At 40.8% G+C, this 17,169-nt stretch overlaps 1 protein-coding gene and 1 long non-coding RNA gene across 2 annotated transcripts; both read left to right on the top strand.

Annotated features, from left to right (window-relative positions):
• The first annotated feature begins 9,289 nt into the window (after positions 1-9,289).
• LOC135434936 (uncharacterized) lies at positions 9,290-10,491 on the top strand. Its single transcript, XM_064691749.1, has 4 exons — positions 9,290-9,502; positions 9,556-9,662; positions 9,733-9,814; positions 9,885-10,491. The coding sequence occupies exons 1-4, from the start codon at positions 9,376-9,378 to the stop codon at positions 9,938-9,940; spliced, it is 372 nt and encodes a 123-aa protein (XP_064547819.1). The 5' UTR covers positions 9,290-9,375; the 3' UTR covers positions 9,941-10,491.
• A 952-nt stretch (positions 10,492-11,443) lies between these two features.
• LOC135434935 (uncharacterized) lies at positions 11,444-14,098 on the top strand. The gene is made up of 5 exons (XR_010437315.1): positions 11,444-11,682; positions 11,740-11,840; positions 11,904-11,985; positions 12,068-13,380; positions 13,766-14,098. It is a non-coding gene; the product is annotated as an uncharacterized LOC135434935 (long non-coding RNA).
• Positions 14,099-17,169: the final 3,071 nt, after the last annotated feature.

Genomic DNA, 17,169 nt, shown 5'->3' with positions numbered 1-17,169 from the left:
GGTCTCAGTCTCGGCCTCGGTCTGGGCGTCTTGTGCCCAGGCGTACGCCATTCATTGTGTGAAAGTTGGCAGCACTGGCAATTAGACAGTGTCGGGGTCAGAGGCGGGCCACAGGCCACACTGATAGTCCATGAAACGGCGTTTATGTCTAATGCATTATAATGGCCATGCCGCATAGAAGTCGCTTACACGTCCAAGTTTTATGGGCTTGGCGTGAGGGATTTGCGCTTTCGGCTTCTAGAGTTCATAAAATGTGGCAAAATTGCAATTAGTAAACTGATTGACAGTTTTCACTCGTTGGCAATACCTGACAATAAGTATTTGATTAAATAAATGTGCGGCTATTAAACGTACTTTAAGGGACTATAAATTTTGCAGGCACAGCAATTTTCCATGATTTATGCCTGCCTCAAAACAATTTGCACGCCAAGCAAGCCTCAAACTAGCAATTGTAATGCATAAAACACATCGATATCATATCATTTTAATATATGTATATGGCGAGGCCTAAGCGAAGGGCAAACAGGCACGCATGAATACCTACACGAAAGACACGCACACACACACGCACACCCTATCTACAAAGGCCACACAATTGCACTGCACTTGCCGCAGAAAAAACCCATTTTCCATTTCGTTTTTGCAACCCTGTCCTTGTAATAGAACCAGAAACAGACCAAGAACCCAAACCCCCCAATAACAAAAAAATAATAATATCAGACGGCGCCCGAGCAGGGACCCGGCAACATTTATGACATATGCGCGCGTAGAGGCGGACCGGAGCAGGGGCGTGGCAGGCTATTGAAGCACGGTGGCACGCGTTTTCTAGCAGCAGCAGCAGCAGCAAAAAAGGAACTGTATTTTTTGGTTTTAAGCGATTTCGCTTGCGTGCGGCAACCACAACGACGGCCGACGGCCGACGGCCGACAGCAGCAGCTACAGGCCAAGTTTTCGCCTTTGTTGCCACATTGCCCCACGTAAATGACTGTATCTGAATCCGCAGCTACGCAACCGCACACACACACACACACACACGCACAGAGAGTACCAGCTACGTGTATGTTCGCATTCGCATCCACACCTCAGGCTCTTTTATGGCGCTTGCAGCGCGAAGGTAAACGGCGCGACGGCAGCCGTAAAATTTGGGGGCGGCGTGGGGCGTGGGGGGTAGAAAATGAAAGCCAAGAATTGCAATAAAACATAAAATTGCTGACTTCCAATTCGTTTGCCATTTGGGTTTCGTTTTCCCTTTTTTTTTTGTTGCCCGTGTTGTTCCTTGAGTTTTGCTCAAATGTCTGGGGCATTGTGTGGCGCAAATGCGTGTGTGTGTGGGGTGTATGTGACTGTGTGTGGGGTGTGTGTGTGTGTATGTGAGTGTGTATGGGGTGTGTGGTGTTGTGCGTGCTGCTGTCGGCTGTGTCAGGGCCAAGCTGCGACCGCGTTCTTTTTTTATATTTTATTAGGTTTTATTTGATTTACACTTGTTTTCCGCCTGCGAGCTGCTTGTAAGAGTGTATGCGTGTGTGTGCGTGTGTGTGTATGGGGGGCGTGTCATGTTGGGCGTAAGTGAGCACTTGCTGGCAATCTATGTGAGCAAGTGCAGCGCTTTGTCATCTCAAACGGCGACTGCAAAATCACTAGACATGATCTATGCAATGCAGAAAATGGCAAGAAGAACTTTGATTTCAACTAAGCTGCGACTGGCAAAGTTGTCAGCTATATTCAATTTAATCATTGTCACTTGATTAAGTGTTGTGCAACGCCTTGAAGACACGACCAGTGTTCAAAGGCTTTAAAGTGTGCAAGCATCAAGTATAAATACAATATTAAATACACAGCAACATTTTTGTTATCAATTCTTATCAAAACCTCTACCAAACTCTGCTTTGCAGCAGAAGCTAAAAAGAATCTTATCTCCATCTGATTTACATACTTTATGAGTCCTTGCATACCAATTTTGATGTAAGTAGCTTTAATAATCCTCGAGTTATGCCTAAATTTCTTTGAATCGATATTTATCGATGCTATGAAAATGGCAGGAGATATTTAAATAATAATGATAGACTCTTTCGACTTATGGTATAGGAGAATATATATATTTCGAGCTATAAGTTTCTAGCTTTAAACATGATAACACATTTTTACCAATTTTCAAAGGGTTCAAAGGGTGTAAAAACTATGATCTGACATGATATGACATGGGACTCTCTCAACCACAACACTCGCACTCTCAGCGTGATGGGAAGTTCTGTTCGTAGGATAACTGAGAGAAGGATGCGAGAGGGAGAGAGAGAAGGAGAGAGAAAACGAGAGAGAGAGAGAGAGAAGGGAAGAGAGGGAGAGAGAGAGAGAGGGAGGGAGAGCATTAAAATGGATATTAAGGCCCAATTGTGAGTCAAGTTTTAGTCCACTTTCCATTTCCGATTCAATTCCAAGCATTTCTTAAATTTAAAGCCCTAAAAATCCTTCCTTTTTTTATCAGTGTAATAACCTGACGCTTGTGCGAGACTTAACGATCCATTTGCAGTTTTCCACAGCCAGAATTAAATGCAGTTCGCTGCGCAAAGCTAAAGTACAATTAATTAAGCACGGACTGCAGGAGGGCAAAGGATTTTAATTAAAATTTTGTCGAAGCAGCACAAGTGTCTCTCTTTCTCTCCCTCTCTCTCTCTCTCTGTCTCTCTGTCTCACTCTCGGCGGCTGCTGCACTCTCGTTTCATTATTTCATTTTATGCCTGAGCTGCAATTGTAAGGCTTTCAATTTAAGCCGAAAATTGGTAATTGCCAATATTGGCCAAATTGCAATTGGCCCAAAAGGATTCATGGACTCACATTTATTGGCCCAGCTGAATTTAGCTATATATTGGCAAGGCTTTCTATACTCTACGCTGGCATCACCTTGACACACTGAGCGAGCCGAACGTGGTGCTTGCCCCACATTCGCCCCACCTGCCACATTTTGTTGCGGCTAAGCAAGCGAGATAAGCTTTATTAGTTTATGCACACTTCACTCCGGATGCAAATGCGTATAAAAAGCAGCTCATCAAAGTCGCCCTCTCTCTCTCTCTCTCTCTCTCTCTCTCTGTTTGTATTGCTCTGAGAAATTGTAAAGCCTTTTGACCCCGGGGCACCGTTGCCGTGCTAGTTTGTTGGCCGAGGTGTTAATGAGTGCGATAAGCTCTAGATTAAAATATACATAATTTAGCATGTTTGCCCACTTGCTTTGAACTTTGTGGCTTTCAAATGCTTCAATGCTGTGCATCCACAAAACGCCCCGCTTCACCGCTCAGGCTCAGGCCTCGGCCATTCAATAACAATAAATTCAGCCAACATATGTTTGCCCCACAAGCACAAAGGCCCCAATGCCCCAAAGGCTGCAGGCAACAACAACAACAACAACAACAACAACAACAACAACAATAACTTACGACCCAAGAAGTTGCAACAACAATTTCAACTAGCTTCGATCCGCACTTTGTTGGAATCGATTTATTTGAAAAGTATATTAAAATTCAACTAGCACCTTGTCAGACTCTAATTGGAGTCGAACAACAATTGCCAAAAAATGTGCCTACTCGAGAGACTCGACTTGCAAATACCCTACATCAGGTGAAAGGGAACAAGTTCTTTTTTTTTTAACAACTTCTGTTTTTATTGCAAAAAGGGGAAATATTTAGAAATTACGAAAAATTACAATTTATTCTTGTATAACGTTTGTTTATATCGTTTATCGATAACAAATCGATTGCTTTGCAGTATTTGAATATGGAATAAATATGTATAGCTAAATATCTAGCTAAACGTTCCTTTACTGAAATTCAAGTTGCTTTAAAGGAAAAGTTTTACTAATGATTAATCAGGGTTGAGGTTACATCATCTACCCGTAAATCAAGATTTATCGAAATGTGGACAGTTATCGATAAGTTGAACTAGACTTTAATTTCACATGCGGCCTGAAAAACTGTACTTTTAACCTTTTCTAGCTCTTTAACTGTCTGCGACACGTTTAAAAGGGCGGACACAAAATGCAAACAAAGAAAAAGTAGATAAAAATTGCAAACAGGCTTGCAAAACAATTGAAATTTATCAATTAATTAATCGATAATTGACTTTTCATTTGTATGGCTTCATGTTATAATAATTAAAATGCTTGTTCATATACCCTTTCACACCCTGTGTGTGTGTGTGTGTGTGTGAGTGTGTGTTCACCTTTAAGCTCAGCGCCAGCACAAACAGTAGCCCTAAAGACAAAAACACCTTCACACGTCACACACACACACACACACACACACACACACACACACACACACACACACACACACACACACACACACACACACACACACACACACACACACACACACACACACACACACACACACACACACACACACACACACACACACACACACACACACACACACACACACACACACACACACACACACACACACACACACACACACACACACACACACACACACACACACACACACACACACACACACACACACACACACACACACACACACACACACACATATAGGAAGACACGACAGGGCACGGTGGGATTAAGGTCACAGCTATAAAACATGCAAAGCACTGGCGAGCTGGAGACTGCAATCCTCTCGCAACGTAGTCCATCACACACACACACACACACACACGCACACACACACACAGTCTGTTGTGCCTGGCCAGCCAGACGAGGCAGACGCGCCAGGAACCGGCGACACGAGCTGCTGCTGCCAGCTAACCTGGTCAGTTGGAGTTTTTTATTAGTTTTGCATACGGGTTTTCGCATATAAACAGTAGCCGCAAAAAGTATGCACTCAAATTGAGACACTTGGAAAATAACAACTAACAATAACAAAAAAAAGGTTAAGCACATATTATCTGACTTTCACTTTGATATTATTTATTACACTTGGCGAACTTACAAAAATTGTGAATGATTGAAATAGGAAGAAATGAAATAAAGCTTCGTCAAAGTGTTCTCAAAGAAATTCCCAAAAGTAGAAATATTTCCTAAGATCTTAAAAAACTACACCCTGACTTCTGTGAAAGTTTCAGCTTTCTAGCTGTTACGGCTTTGGGCTGTGCGTTGATCATCAATCATTCAGTCAGTCAATCAGACAAGCGTTAAAACCCGTTGTATATATATATGTATGATCATATTGATAATTTAAAGTCAGCTATGTTTTTGATATTTCACATTTCTTTTACGATTAGTGGTCTTTCAGGCTCGATCAATCATTATGCAATTTGACTATCATTCAGAAGTCAGCCCTAAACAATTGACCGCGACTGTAGTCGTGACTGCTTTGTGGCAGACATAAGTTTACTGCACACTCAATTGGGTTGTCCTATTCGGACTCGAATTTGCCTTTGGCTGGCTGGCTGGCTGGCTGGCTGACTCTTTGGCTACGGCTTTGGCCTGCCACTTGGCGTCGGCTCCTCGCGCTGCGCCCATAAATATGCAACACTTTAATGTTCCATTCGTTTCTCCGTACGTTCGGTTCGTCCTGGCAACGTTTGATGTTTTTGCAAGCAACATATTTCAGACGGACACGGACATACTTTCATTCCCTTGTCATTTGCGGTCGCTCTGGTTTCCGGTTTACACACACACACACACACACACACACACGCACATGCATACGAAAGTGTGCGTGTTTAGGTAGTTTGGCTTGTCTGTATTGTCCATTTTGATCCCCATGTTAATAATATAAATGATGATTTATGGCTCTCGTAGGTGGGCAGTGCTTGTCAGTGGCTCCACATGGGCTCAGCGCCGGGGTCAGAGAGGGGCAGCGCAAGCAGTCGACGAAGCATTCAAACTAAATCGGCCATTCAATTATTGATCAAGTTAAAGACACATAACGCCGCACATTCAACTTAATTAGCAATTATGCTTATTTATGCAGCAGCATTTACTGGAAAGCCACAAGAAAGTGAAAAAAAATATATGGTATAAACCTACTTAAAGCTGGATGGCAAACGCTTTTGTTTATTTGCATTCGCTTTGATTATTTATGCATGCGACTGAGACACAGACCCAGACAAATAGCCGAAATTGTTTTGAAGCAAGACAATCAAAACAAGAGCAGAGCAGGGGAGGGGAGCAGGGGAGCTGAGGAGAAGGAGGAGGACGAGGGCAGCCAAGACACAGGCAAAACAACAGCCCGCCTCTGTTCAGGGCAGGCTGCAATGCCAGCAAATATTTCAGGCATTTGCCGGCACATTAAAATCGAATTTTGCATAGGAAAACAACATAAAAAACAAACGAAGTCAACTTCGCATAGGTTACAGCCTGGCATTGTGGGGCGCGCATAAAAAAGCCGCAGGGTCTCGGTTTTGTGACCCACACAGCGGTAAGCTGCGCCCCCCCCCCCCTCCGTTGGTACATACCACCACCCCCTTTTTGCCAAAAATTTATGCAAACGAATTAAATTGGCAGGCCGACTGACTGACTGACTGACTGACTGACTGAGTGGCTGACTGGCAGGAAGCCAGCATGGCTGGCAGTCGAGGCGCAGGAAGCCAGGACATCATGCTGATTGCGCGCGAGAGCCCGGGCAAAATATAATTATATTTTTAAATTTAAACATTAAATATTTATACACCCATACGCACACCTTTGCAGGCATTTTATGGCGCATAAAGCAATTTATGGTTATCATTTTTGCGTGCTTCACAAAAGTCAAGCGCCAGCCCATAAAGTCACAACTTTAGCAATTAGCCAACACTGGCCACGAAATGTCTAAACTTTCAAAACGAGTTGGTATTTTCAAGAGAGAGCGAGAGAGCGAGAGCGAGCGACAAAGACACACCAAAAATACCTAACAAGAAATTGCAATAACGATCATAATTCATGATTTCACTCGTGTATCCATAAGTCGGGCCAGAAATGCGAATAACAAGAGGCCGTAGAACGCCAGCAAGCATTTATCATTGTTGGGTGTGAGACGGAACGCGGAGGAATGGGAACAGGAATGGGAATTGTAATGGTGAGTAAATTGAAAAAATAAAATAACAACAAACTCCCAAAAGGCAACAACCTAAGATATCCACTAAAAAGAAGATAGATATTAAAAACATTTTACAAAAGCTACTCACTAGCGTCAGAGTTGATTAGTGTCAGTGTTGGTTAGTGTCAGTATTGGTTAGTGTCAGTGTAGATGCTCGGTAAAAGAAGTAAGAACCCTTAATCATTATAAAATATAAGTTTATTGCGATACCAAACTAAAAGATAACTTTCTATTGAGCTACTACAATTTAAGATTCTAATAATCACTTGTGTAAATATTTAAACGTGTTTTGCTCATTGTATCACTATTTTGTCAGTGTTGCAAAGGTACAAAATATTAATTTCAGCACACTGGTGTCAATACTAAGCAAAAAAAGTTTAATCTACTGGAAAAGATTTGTTTATTAAGCTGCTAGACTTAACTATCAAGATACTCGCTAAGATTAATATATGCCTTATATTTATACATGTTCTTTTAATTAAAGCACACTATTGGCAGTGTTGAAAAGTAAAAAAAAAGGAGGTTGTAAAGTAAAAGAAAAGGAGACCAGTTACAGTATTAATTTAAAAAAAATAACATGAATGACCTGAGCAGGTTTAAGTTACACGAAAATATTGGGAAGTGATGAGGAAATGCTAGACTTGAAGATACCCTCTAAAATGTGCTTCGCAGCAGTGTTGATAAGCGCCAAGTAATTTTGCCAATAAACAAACTATTAGATGACCCATATACCCATATATATGACAACAAGACCAAATGCGGTTAGGTAAATGCCGTTAAGTTAAAAAGTCAATTGCCATAAAAAACTTAATAAATGAAAGTGTTCTGTTGTTGTTTGAGGCCCTCCACCCACTCTCATTTATACTCTCTTTCATTCTCTTTCGCTCTCCTTCTCTCTCTCTTCCTCTCTTTCTCTCTTTGTGTGTCTGTCAGTCTTTCTCTGTTCTGTGCATCTCGCTCAAGCTTCCTGTTGCTGTCTTTGTTGCCAGTTTTCATTGTTGCCAACACGAAAATATCCTTAGGCCAATGCATTTGATTGTGCCGTCCAATGTTGCCGTTGTAAGTGCCACACACAGATCACACACACACACACACACACACACACACACACACACACACACACACACACACACACACACACACACACACACACACACACACACACACACACACACACACACACACACACACACACACACACTAACACACACATGTGTCGCTGTTTTGACTTCCTGGGGAATTGCTGCCTGTAGCCCCAGTCGCGCCCGTGTTCCCCATTTACATGTGGCTGTGCCTCAACACGGTTATTGCATTAAGCAAAAGTTGTAGCCTAGATTTGAATATGCCCCCCCCCCCCCTCTGCCACCTCCCGACTGGGGCCAGAGTCTCCCCATAGTCCACGCTTCGCGTGGACCACCTTCCACCTTCAGTCAACAGCCTCATCCCTCCCCCCGCTACCCCCCTCCACACGCGCATCGTCTACGCCTGTATTTTCGACATCGCCTTCGCCTTTGTCTCGGTCTTTCTGGACTTTCTGCTTAAACATTCAGCATTCATTATAGCCCCTCTTCCCGCCGCCGCTGCCTTCGCCCATATTTCCGGCCCACATACCCAGCTGAGCTGCTGCATATTTAATAAAGTTTCAGTTAATTTTCGTCAGTCGCATTATTTTGTGGCACATGCGTGTTAACAATTTATTCAGCCCCAAATTCATCTTTTAATACCCTGTAACTTTTAAAAAGTTTCTGGCTCTGTCTGTTCGTCCGTTTCTCTGAAGACGTGAAATCTGAAATATATAATGTAATTTCTATTGCTATCGATAACTCGCCATATTTCGATAATATCGATAAATATCGATATCGATAACTCAAAATGTTTAAAAGCTAGCTGCACCAAATTGTATGTGTAAGTTCCCGTATTGAGAATATTTTACTTTCAGGATTCCAAAAATTTAACAATATTTATATAAAGATCGGACTGTAAACTCCGAAAGTATTGAGGAAATCATTTCTCATGCACCCAAGTAAAGCTTTGTGTGTAGAGGGAAGCTAGAATGTTTGTAAAGCTAGCTCGGCGTGAGGTACAGGGTATCTGTGTGTCTGGTACGCCCGACTGGAGCACACTTGTTTCATATAATGTTTGGTTCGTTTTCATTTGGTTCAGGGTATACTTTAACATTTATTTTTTTGTTCAATAATTGGAAACGTTTTCAAACTTTCAGTAGGCGTTGACAATTCCATATTTAGTGTCAATTTTTGTTTACGCTCAAAATACACACACTTTTAAGGTAAACGAGTCGTTTACACTTTAAACTTTTCCAAAAATTCACAGTTGAAAATTAAATATGTGTTACTGCCCCGAGGATTGTTTCGACGATTGCTGTTGCTCGCTATGGGCCAAGGCGTACTTCTTCTGCATTTGGACTCTCGTACATGGAATCATTTTTACATTAATATTTTGTGGTTTGATAGGTAAATATTCGCAATATTTCACCTATGCAAAATGGATAACACAATCCTCGCAGCATTTACGCTTGCTGAAGATCTTTATCTTTGGATCGGCGTTGGCCTCCTAATAATTGCCCTCATACACCTAATTGCTGGAATACTCTTGTTGGTGGGCTTTTTGAAGGTAAGCTAAATGCAATTTATCTAACATATGCATGCTTTATCTTCTTCTTCTCTTCTTCTTTTTTACGTAGAACATACGTGTGCTGTTTTTAGTTGGCATCATTTTAAGCTGCATATTACCATTTGTGTTCGTGGCACTTATTTACCTACCAAGTAAGTTGAAGAACAAGTTGCCAAAAAATTAAACACTTATTAATTAAATTTTCCCCTGGCCTGCTTTCAGTCATGCAAGTTCTCTTCGTCATAATAGCATGCAGATATTATAAAATAAAAATGTAAACATGAAATGAAGAACACCAATCCGATTGCGAGAAGCTGACAAGAGGTCGAATGTTCACGTTTAGATTTTGCTTGTGGACCACTTCAATTTGCTTAGTATGCAATTTTCAAAAAAAAACGAAAAAAACAAAGAAAAAAAGCCTGGCAAATGGGCCGAAAAAGAAGCATCGAGATTTTAAACAGAACAAATATAAATGTGGTATATGGTCGAATGGAATTATGCGTATATGTCCCTATGAACGTATATTGTAAGTAAAGCCTGCCAACTGGACGAAATCCGGGAAGAATGTGTAGACGCAGCTAGATTTAAAGAAGTATATTGAAAACAGAACAGAACAAGCAGATTTATATATTTATATGCCAATGAGTATGAAAATATGCAGAGCGTAATGTTGTGAGTAAGGTCGTCAGGGAGACGAGATTCGGGAAGAACTTGAAGACGCGGCGGCAACAGTTTAACAATTATTCAGATTACCCAGATTTTACGCAGAACATATAGATGTGTATATTATGATGATTATGAAATATAAATTACATTCAGCAAGAGAAAAGTTATCTCGCTTGACTGGGAGATACCCTGTATCCAACGTCGAGCTATCGTTTACAAGGATTTCGACTTGTTTCACAACACACACACACACACACACACACAGCAGATGTTCTTCTCTTAGCCCCGCCTAAAGGGTAAATGCTTTCCTGAGTAACTACAGTGTCATGCCCCCCATCCTCATTATATCTCTAGGGCATACATATAGCATCCAAATGGAGTGTATATACAAGGGCACAAGCTTGTCCGAAAAGTGAATTATATATATATGTATATATATATATATATATATGGCGTGTATCCAACAAATTGTATTATTTTTGTAGGTTAACGATTAAGTGTTAGAAAGAAACGGTGAATTTGACAGAAGGTACTGCTATTCAACATAACTGTCCTACTTGCATTGGTGTTGCTACTGAAAGCATGGCCCAAGTTTGTTGTATAACGTTCATTTTGGTATAGTGTTGAGTGCTCACTAACAGTACTAAAAGTCAGAGAAGAATGTAGAATGACAAGAGCATGAAAATCATTCTACTCTAAAAGTGAAAGTCAAAACGAACGGACGTGCTCGCTCCTAAGAATACAATTTTCTTGTGACTATAACGACACTCGGCAAAGGAAGTAATTTCACTGATCCGACATATATATATATATATATATATAACCGGCCGGATGGGACCACTATAGCATATACCTGCCATAGGAAAGATCAGTTGAGAATTAGGTTCTTGTTTGGTAAAATATATTCTATATTTTCCAAGATGTTTTTCCCTTCTCTTGCTCCTCTATTCTCAGATATCTGCAAAAGTGAAATATTTACAAGAATTATTAATGTATCCCTACTTTCTCGTTCATGCTAATTGTTTAACATATCTACCCTAATGTAGAGAACTGGAATCGGACAGCCTACTACTGGCAAAACAACTAAATTGTATGGCCATATACATTTCCGTTTTCATCGGATTCAGGGCATTAAAACCTCAATCTGCCTGTAGGCATTGACAATTCAATCTTTCGTATTTATTTTAATTAACATTAAGCACATAACATACACAATTTCAAAATCTGAAAATGTGCGGCTCTAATGATTGTCTCGAGAAAATCTGTTGCCCGCTGGAGCCGAAGACGCTGTTCTTTAGCATTTGGACAATCGTACATGGCGTCATTTTTTTGGGAGCAGGAATTTATTTTTTAGGTAAGCTCAAATTGTTTCAGCTCTACAAAATGTGAACCAAAAATTCGGAACAAATAGTTACTGGAAGTTTGTGTCCACTATATGGATCCATTCTCATAGTAGTAGCCGCCATAGTGCATCTTTTAGGTGGACTCCTCTTACTTTTTGGCTATGGAAATGTAAGTTAAACTTTTATGTGTGTGCTTTAATTTGTATTATAATTTGTTTCCTTCGTTGCATAGGACTCAAGACCCGTGTTTTTGGCTGGCATCGTTCTGAGCTCCATAGTACCCTATCTACTATTGCCAACTATTTACCTACCAGGCAGGTTTTAGCCAAAGTTGCCAGAATTAGCCAATTATTAATTATATCTCTCTCTCTCTCTCTCTCTCTCTCTCTGTTACAGTCGTTCAAATAATCTTTACTATGACATCATGCATGTATTATAAAAAGGAGATGCCAAAATAATGCCAGACTGCAAGATCCTGACTGAAGGTCAAAGTTTGAGATTTCGATTGTCGATCAGGGATCAAGGCAATCCATGACAAGTATTTTTGAATGCAAATGGAAATGAATGTCCAGAATGCAATGGGAGAATCTGGTTCTTATAGAAATTTAAATATGGAATTCTAGATATTCCGATTCCTATAGAAACTTAACCTAAGGCGGAAAGTAATCGATAGGAAGTTTTTCTTACGAAACTTTATACCTGCTTTATAATTTTCAGGTATCTTCTAGTCCTGACTATGATTATATTCTAATTAGAAATAACCAAAATTGTAGTACGTGCACAAAATTCTAGTAAATTATTGGGCCTCCTCAATTACATTCATGTAATTGACACAAAATTTTTGAATGAAATTAGCTGACAGAGTTGTTGACATAATTAAACAAGTAAACTATGAAGTTGTGTTTGTTGTTATTGTTGTTGTTGTTGCAGCACAAAATCGTATTGAACATAACAAATCTGGCGACTCAGGCTTGTAGTCTCGTAGGCACGTTAAGAAAGTTGAAAAATCGATATTTATCGATAAGAAATCAAATGGGGGAGGCATCGAGAAAAGAGATATATGCATGAGGATTATTCTAAAACTGTAGACTGCAAAAGTCCATAAATCGATATTTATCGATAAAAAATCAAATGGGGAAGGTATCGAGAAAAAATATGTATGTTATGAAACCACATTCCAAATTTGCTGTCGCTGGATCTTATAATATCTGAAAGACGCTCAAAAAACCTATTTGCCAATCGATATTTATCGATATTAAAGTATCGATCACATTCGAACATGGCATGGTAGCAAATGAAGAAGCCAAAGCCAACGAAATGCCAGCAAGAGGCTGATATAGTGAAGGTAGGGTTGGGAGGGTCTTGGCTCGAGTAGTGGCAAAAGTAGAAGCAAAATGGCGGAAAAAAGTACAGTTTTTGCAAAACAAAGAATAGAAAACGATGTCAAATGCAAATTGACAGCTTTCAATATATATATATATATTTTCATTGGGTTCAGGGCATTTAAACCTAAATCTCCCCGAAGGCGTTGACAATTCAATCTTTTAATCTGTTTAGAATTAAGTATATAAAACAAAATCTTGAAATGTGCTGCTCCAATGATTGTCTCGAAAACGGCTGTTGCTCACTGGAGACAAAGGCGCTGTTCTTTAGCATTTGGACTATCGTACATGGAGCACTTTATGCGCTACTTTCAATTTTAGATTTTGGTAAGTATTTGCCAAAATAGTTTCATCTCTACAAAATCTGAACACAAAATCTGAAAAAATAGCTTTTCCAAGATTATATCCCTGGTATGTGTCTGTTATATTTTTAATATTGGCGTTAGTGCATTTATGTGCGGGAATATTCCTGTTAATTGGCTATTGGCATGTAAGTGAAGCTCATTTAAATATTTATATGTGTGCTTTATTCTTTATTTAAAATTTGTTTCCTTCTCTGCAAAGAACAAAGGGTGCCTTTTCATGTCTGGCATCATTATGAGCTCCATAGTACCCTATGTATCTGTGCTGTCTATTTACCTACCAAGCAAGTTTAAGCCAAAGTTGCAAATATTCGCCACTTATTAATTATATCTCTCTCTCTCTGTTACAGTCGTTCAAATAATCTTTACTTTGACATCATGCATGTATTATAGAAAAGTGATGGAGAAAAAATAATAGACTGCAAGATCCTGGACTGGAGGTCAAAGTTGGAGATTTCGATTGTTGGAGAAATAGAATTTTTAAAACCTAGTTTTAGTCGGAAAGTAATCAACGGGAAATGGTTTTACAATAGATTTTAGTTTTTAAATACAATTATCCAAAATTATTGCACGTATACAAAATTTGTTAATTACCGGGCCTCTCAAGTTATATTCATGTAGTTGACACAGAAATTTTTGAATGAAATTAAAAGCTAACAAAGTCGTTGACATAAACAAGTAAACTAAGAACTTGTTATTGTAGTTGTTGTTGTTGTTGCAAACAAAAAATCGCATTGAACACTTTGCAACGAAACGTGCTCTTTGGGGAAAACGGAAATGAAAGCAACAACGAAAAGCGACAAAACGAAACAATGATATTTGAAAAGCGAAAAACGAAAACAATGTCAAACACATCAAAGTCAGAGCTGGCGAAGGATTTTCATGCATTCGCACCCATACCAATGCGCAATGCCAGCCAAATCAACTGAAAAATCACACAAAATACATTTGGGAATTCCCTAGACGACGATACTCTGTTTTTTAAAAACGTAAAACATTCGGAATTTGTGTATAAATACGAGGAACTATATAGCAAATCTGGCGACTGAAAAGTCCATAAATCGATATTTATCGATAAAAAATCAAATGGGGAAGGTATCGAGAAAAAAATATGTCTGTTATGAAACCAAATTTGATGTCGCTGGATCTTATAATACCTAAAAGACGCTCAAAAAACCTATTTAAAAATCGATATTAATCGATATTTATCGATTTAAAGTATCGATCACATTCGCCACGTTTAACAGGGTATAAAATAAAGACGATGAAGCCAACGTCAAGTTAGACATGAACGTGAAGGTGGGGGAAAATGGCGGAAAAAAGTGCAGTTTTTCCAACACAAAGACAACAACAAAAAAAATGGAAAACGATGTCAAATGCAAATTGACAGCTTTCAATATCAATTCCAAAACAATCGCAGCACACGCGAGTCAAAGTTGGCGAGTGGCTGGGAGGCGCGAGCGGGGGCGGGGGCAGGTAGCAAGCCAGGTAGACACAGGTAGAGAAAAATCAATTTTATGGCCATGTCATCTGCACAGGAAAATGAAACCAAGTTAAAATACACAATGCTGCCTTTAAATGAGAAGGTGAGCAGGGCGAGCAGGGCGAGCAGGTGAGTCTTTGGAAAATGTTTTGTAACTCTATGGAAAACGCAATCAAATTGGGTTGACAGAGGTTAAATTAATTAAATCTGATTTATGCATCGAATGTGGCATCCACTGGCCAAGTGAATGCTTTTGATGTGGTCTTCATCTTGGCCAGCTGACGTGTGTGTGTGTGTGCGTGTGTGTGTGTGCGTGTGTGTGTGTGCGTGTGTGGTTGAGTACATTTTGCAAATTAGACTTGCGGTGCCTGGCTGAGATTTGCCTTTGGTTCAGCTTTTAGCTTTCAGCTTTGCCCTCTCGCTTGTCTCGCCGCTTGTTAATGACACAAGCATTGCCACAGAGTATGAGGCATTTTGCATAAATTAACTTTGCCAGCGACACCCTCGCCCAGCTGTTATCGCAACGCAATTAAGTTGCCCCACATGCCGCATGCCACAAGAAATGCAAAGTCTGTGGCAGGAAATCGCATTATCTAAATCAACTGGGATCCCAGCTGCAAGTCAACGCCGGGCAAACATATCGAACTGAAGCCCAGAATGCACACGCTTCCATACGGACTATATATATGTATGTATATATATATATGTATATAAAGTATCTAAGGACCGATAAAATGCAACTCAGCGAGCAAATTATGAAACGAACAGCAGCAGAAAGCCGAAGGGGCATCAATTCCGCGCATAAATTTTAATGCCCCGACCGACGTTCCGCCCCACGTCCAGCTCCCAACCCAACTGCAGTCGCATTTCTTTTTTCCTCTTATCGGAAAATTTCATGTAAGACCGAACGTAACGGAGGCCAAGAACCTTAACAATGGGCATATGGCAACGTTATGACAAGTGGCATGGCTGCAGCGAGCATGCACGACTAACAGATTACCTGTAATCAGCAAAGAGCAAGTCACAAGGCTTGTAATTCCCAACGAGTTAAAGCAACGCAAGATAGATACACAAATATACGCTGTTTGTGCACAAGCAGGGTATGCCCATTGACAAATGACATGGTCGCACGACTAACAGTTGACCTGTAATTACCAAAATATATATTAATAAGCCAAACACAAGACTTGCGCTTATAATTCCCAAAGAGTTAACGCAGCGAGCATGCTCGTCTAAAAGATGACGTGTAGTTGCCAAAATAAATATCGCAAGCGAGGCACAAGACTTGAGCTCATAATTCCCAAAGAGTTAAGGCAGCAATTGCTCGTCGCCCACATATACCCTCTGTGCGCTCAAGCACAGGGTAAACAAATTATGAGCACAACGCAGAACAAGAGAAACGCAGCGTATTGATTTTTGCCAAGAATTCGACCAGACCCGCTCGGACTTGGCCAATCCTGGGCCAAGGAAACGATGAAAGGCAGCGAGCCGTGGATTTGTAATTACGGGATTAGTCCTTCAATGGCAATGCGATTGGCACTTTTTATGATTTGCAATGCCAACCAGGCGGCAACAGGGTAATAGTTAGCCCCCCTTCCCATCCCCTCCAGTTAGCCACGTGACCTGCCCTTTGGCAATGTCTAAATTTGCAATTAGATGTGTTTGCCTGGACAGGGTGAGGGGTAAGGGGTGAGGGGTGTGCAGCAGCGTGGCTGTGGCACGCGGCACTGATAAAAGCAGCAAAAACAAATAAATTAAAGCAGCCGCAAGAAATTATGAGTTGGTCGTCAATTTGTTGGCAAATCGCTTAAACAAATCTGCAAACGCTTCGAAACACACACGCACACAAACCAAATCAAATGGGCTACAGTTTTGTTAGGAAAACAAAATAGAAAATATAGAAAAATGAAAAGGCAAAACCCCTCCAAACACCCAATCTGCCCGCTCCCACCCGCTCCCCCCTCCCCCTTCCTGTGCGCTGTGTCAAAGCAAACGCAATGCTGCTTTCCGTTCGAGTGCTTTGCGGGCTCTAAAGCCACGCAGCCGCCCAGCCATGACGACTATGGGTGTGGCAGTGGGAGTACGAGGGGGTGTGTGGGGGGGCAGCAACAGGGCGCGGGCGGCTTGAGGCAGAGCTGCGCGCTGTCTGAGCTGACTTTGGAGGAGGCTGCCACTGACGACTTCCGCTTGCCGCATAGAAAATTTCAAGATTTTGTGGTGCGTATGCCACATGTTGTTGTTGTCGCTATTGTTGCTGTTGTCGTTGTTGTT

Source organism: Drosophila montana, unplaced genomic scaffold, assembly GCF_035044405.1.
Source record: "Drosophila montana isolate Dmon_TW-CO22-7 unplaced genomic scaffold, ASM3504440v1 contig_3468_1, whole genome shotgun sequence".
NCBI classification, from domain to species: domain Eukaryota; kingdom Metazoa; phylum Arthropoda; class Insecta; order Diptera; family Drosophilidae; genus Drosophila; species Drosophila montana.
This window is presented reverse-complemented; position numbering and strand designations above follow the sequence as displayed.

Excerpts from the sequence above, each read along its gene's own strand:
- LOC135434936 (XM_064691749.1), top strand. The coding sequence starts at position 9,376 with ATGTGTTACTGCCCCGAGGATTGTTTCGACGATTGCTGTTGCTCGCTA. Across the intron at positions 9,663-9,732 it reads TGTTGGTGGGCTTTTTGAAG|AACATACGTGTGCTGTTTTT; the intron begins GTAAGCTAAATG and ends TTTTTTACGTAG. Across the intron at positions 9,815-9,884 it reads GGCACTTATTTACCTACCAA|TCATGCAAGTTCTCTTCGTC; the intron begins GTAAGTTGAAGA and ends GCCTGCTTTCAG.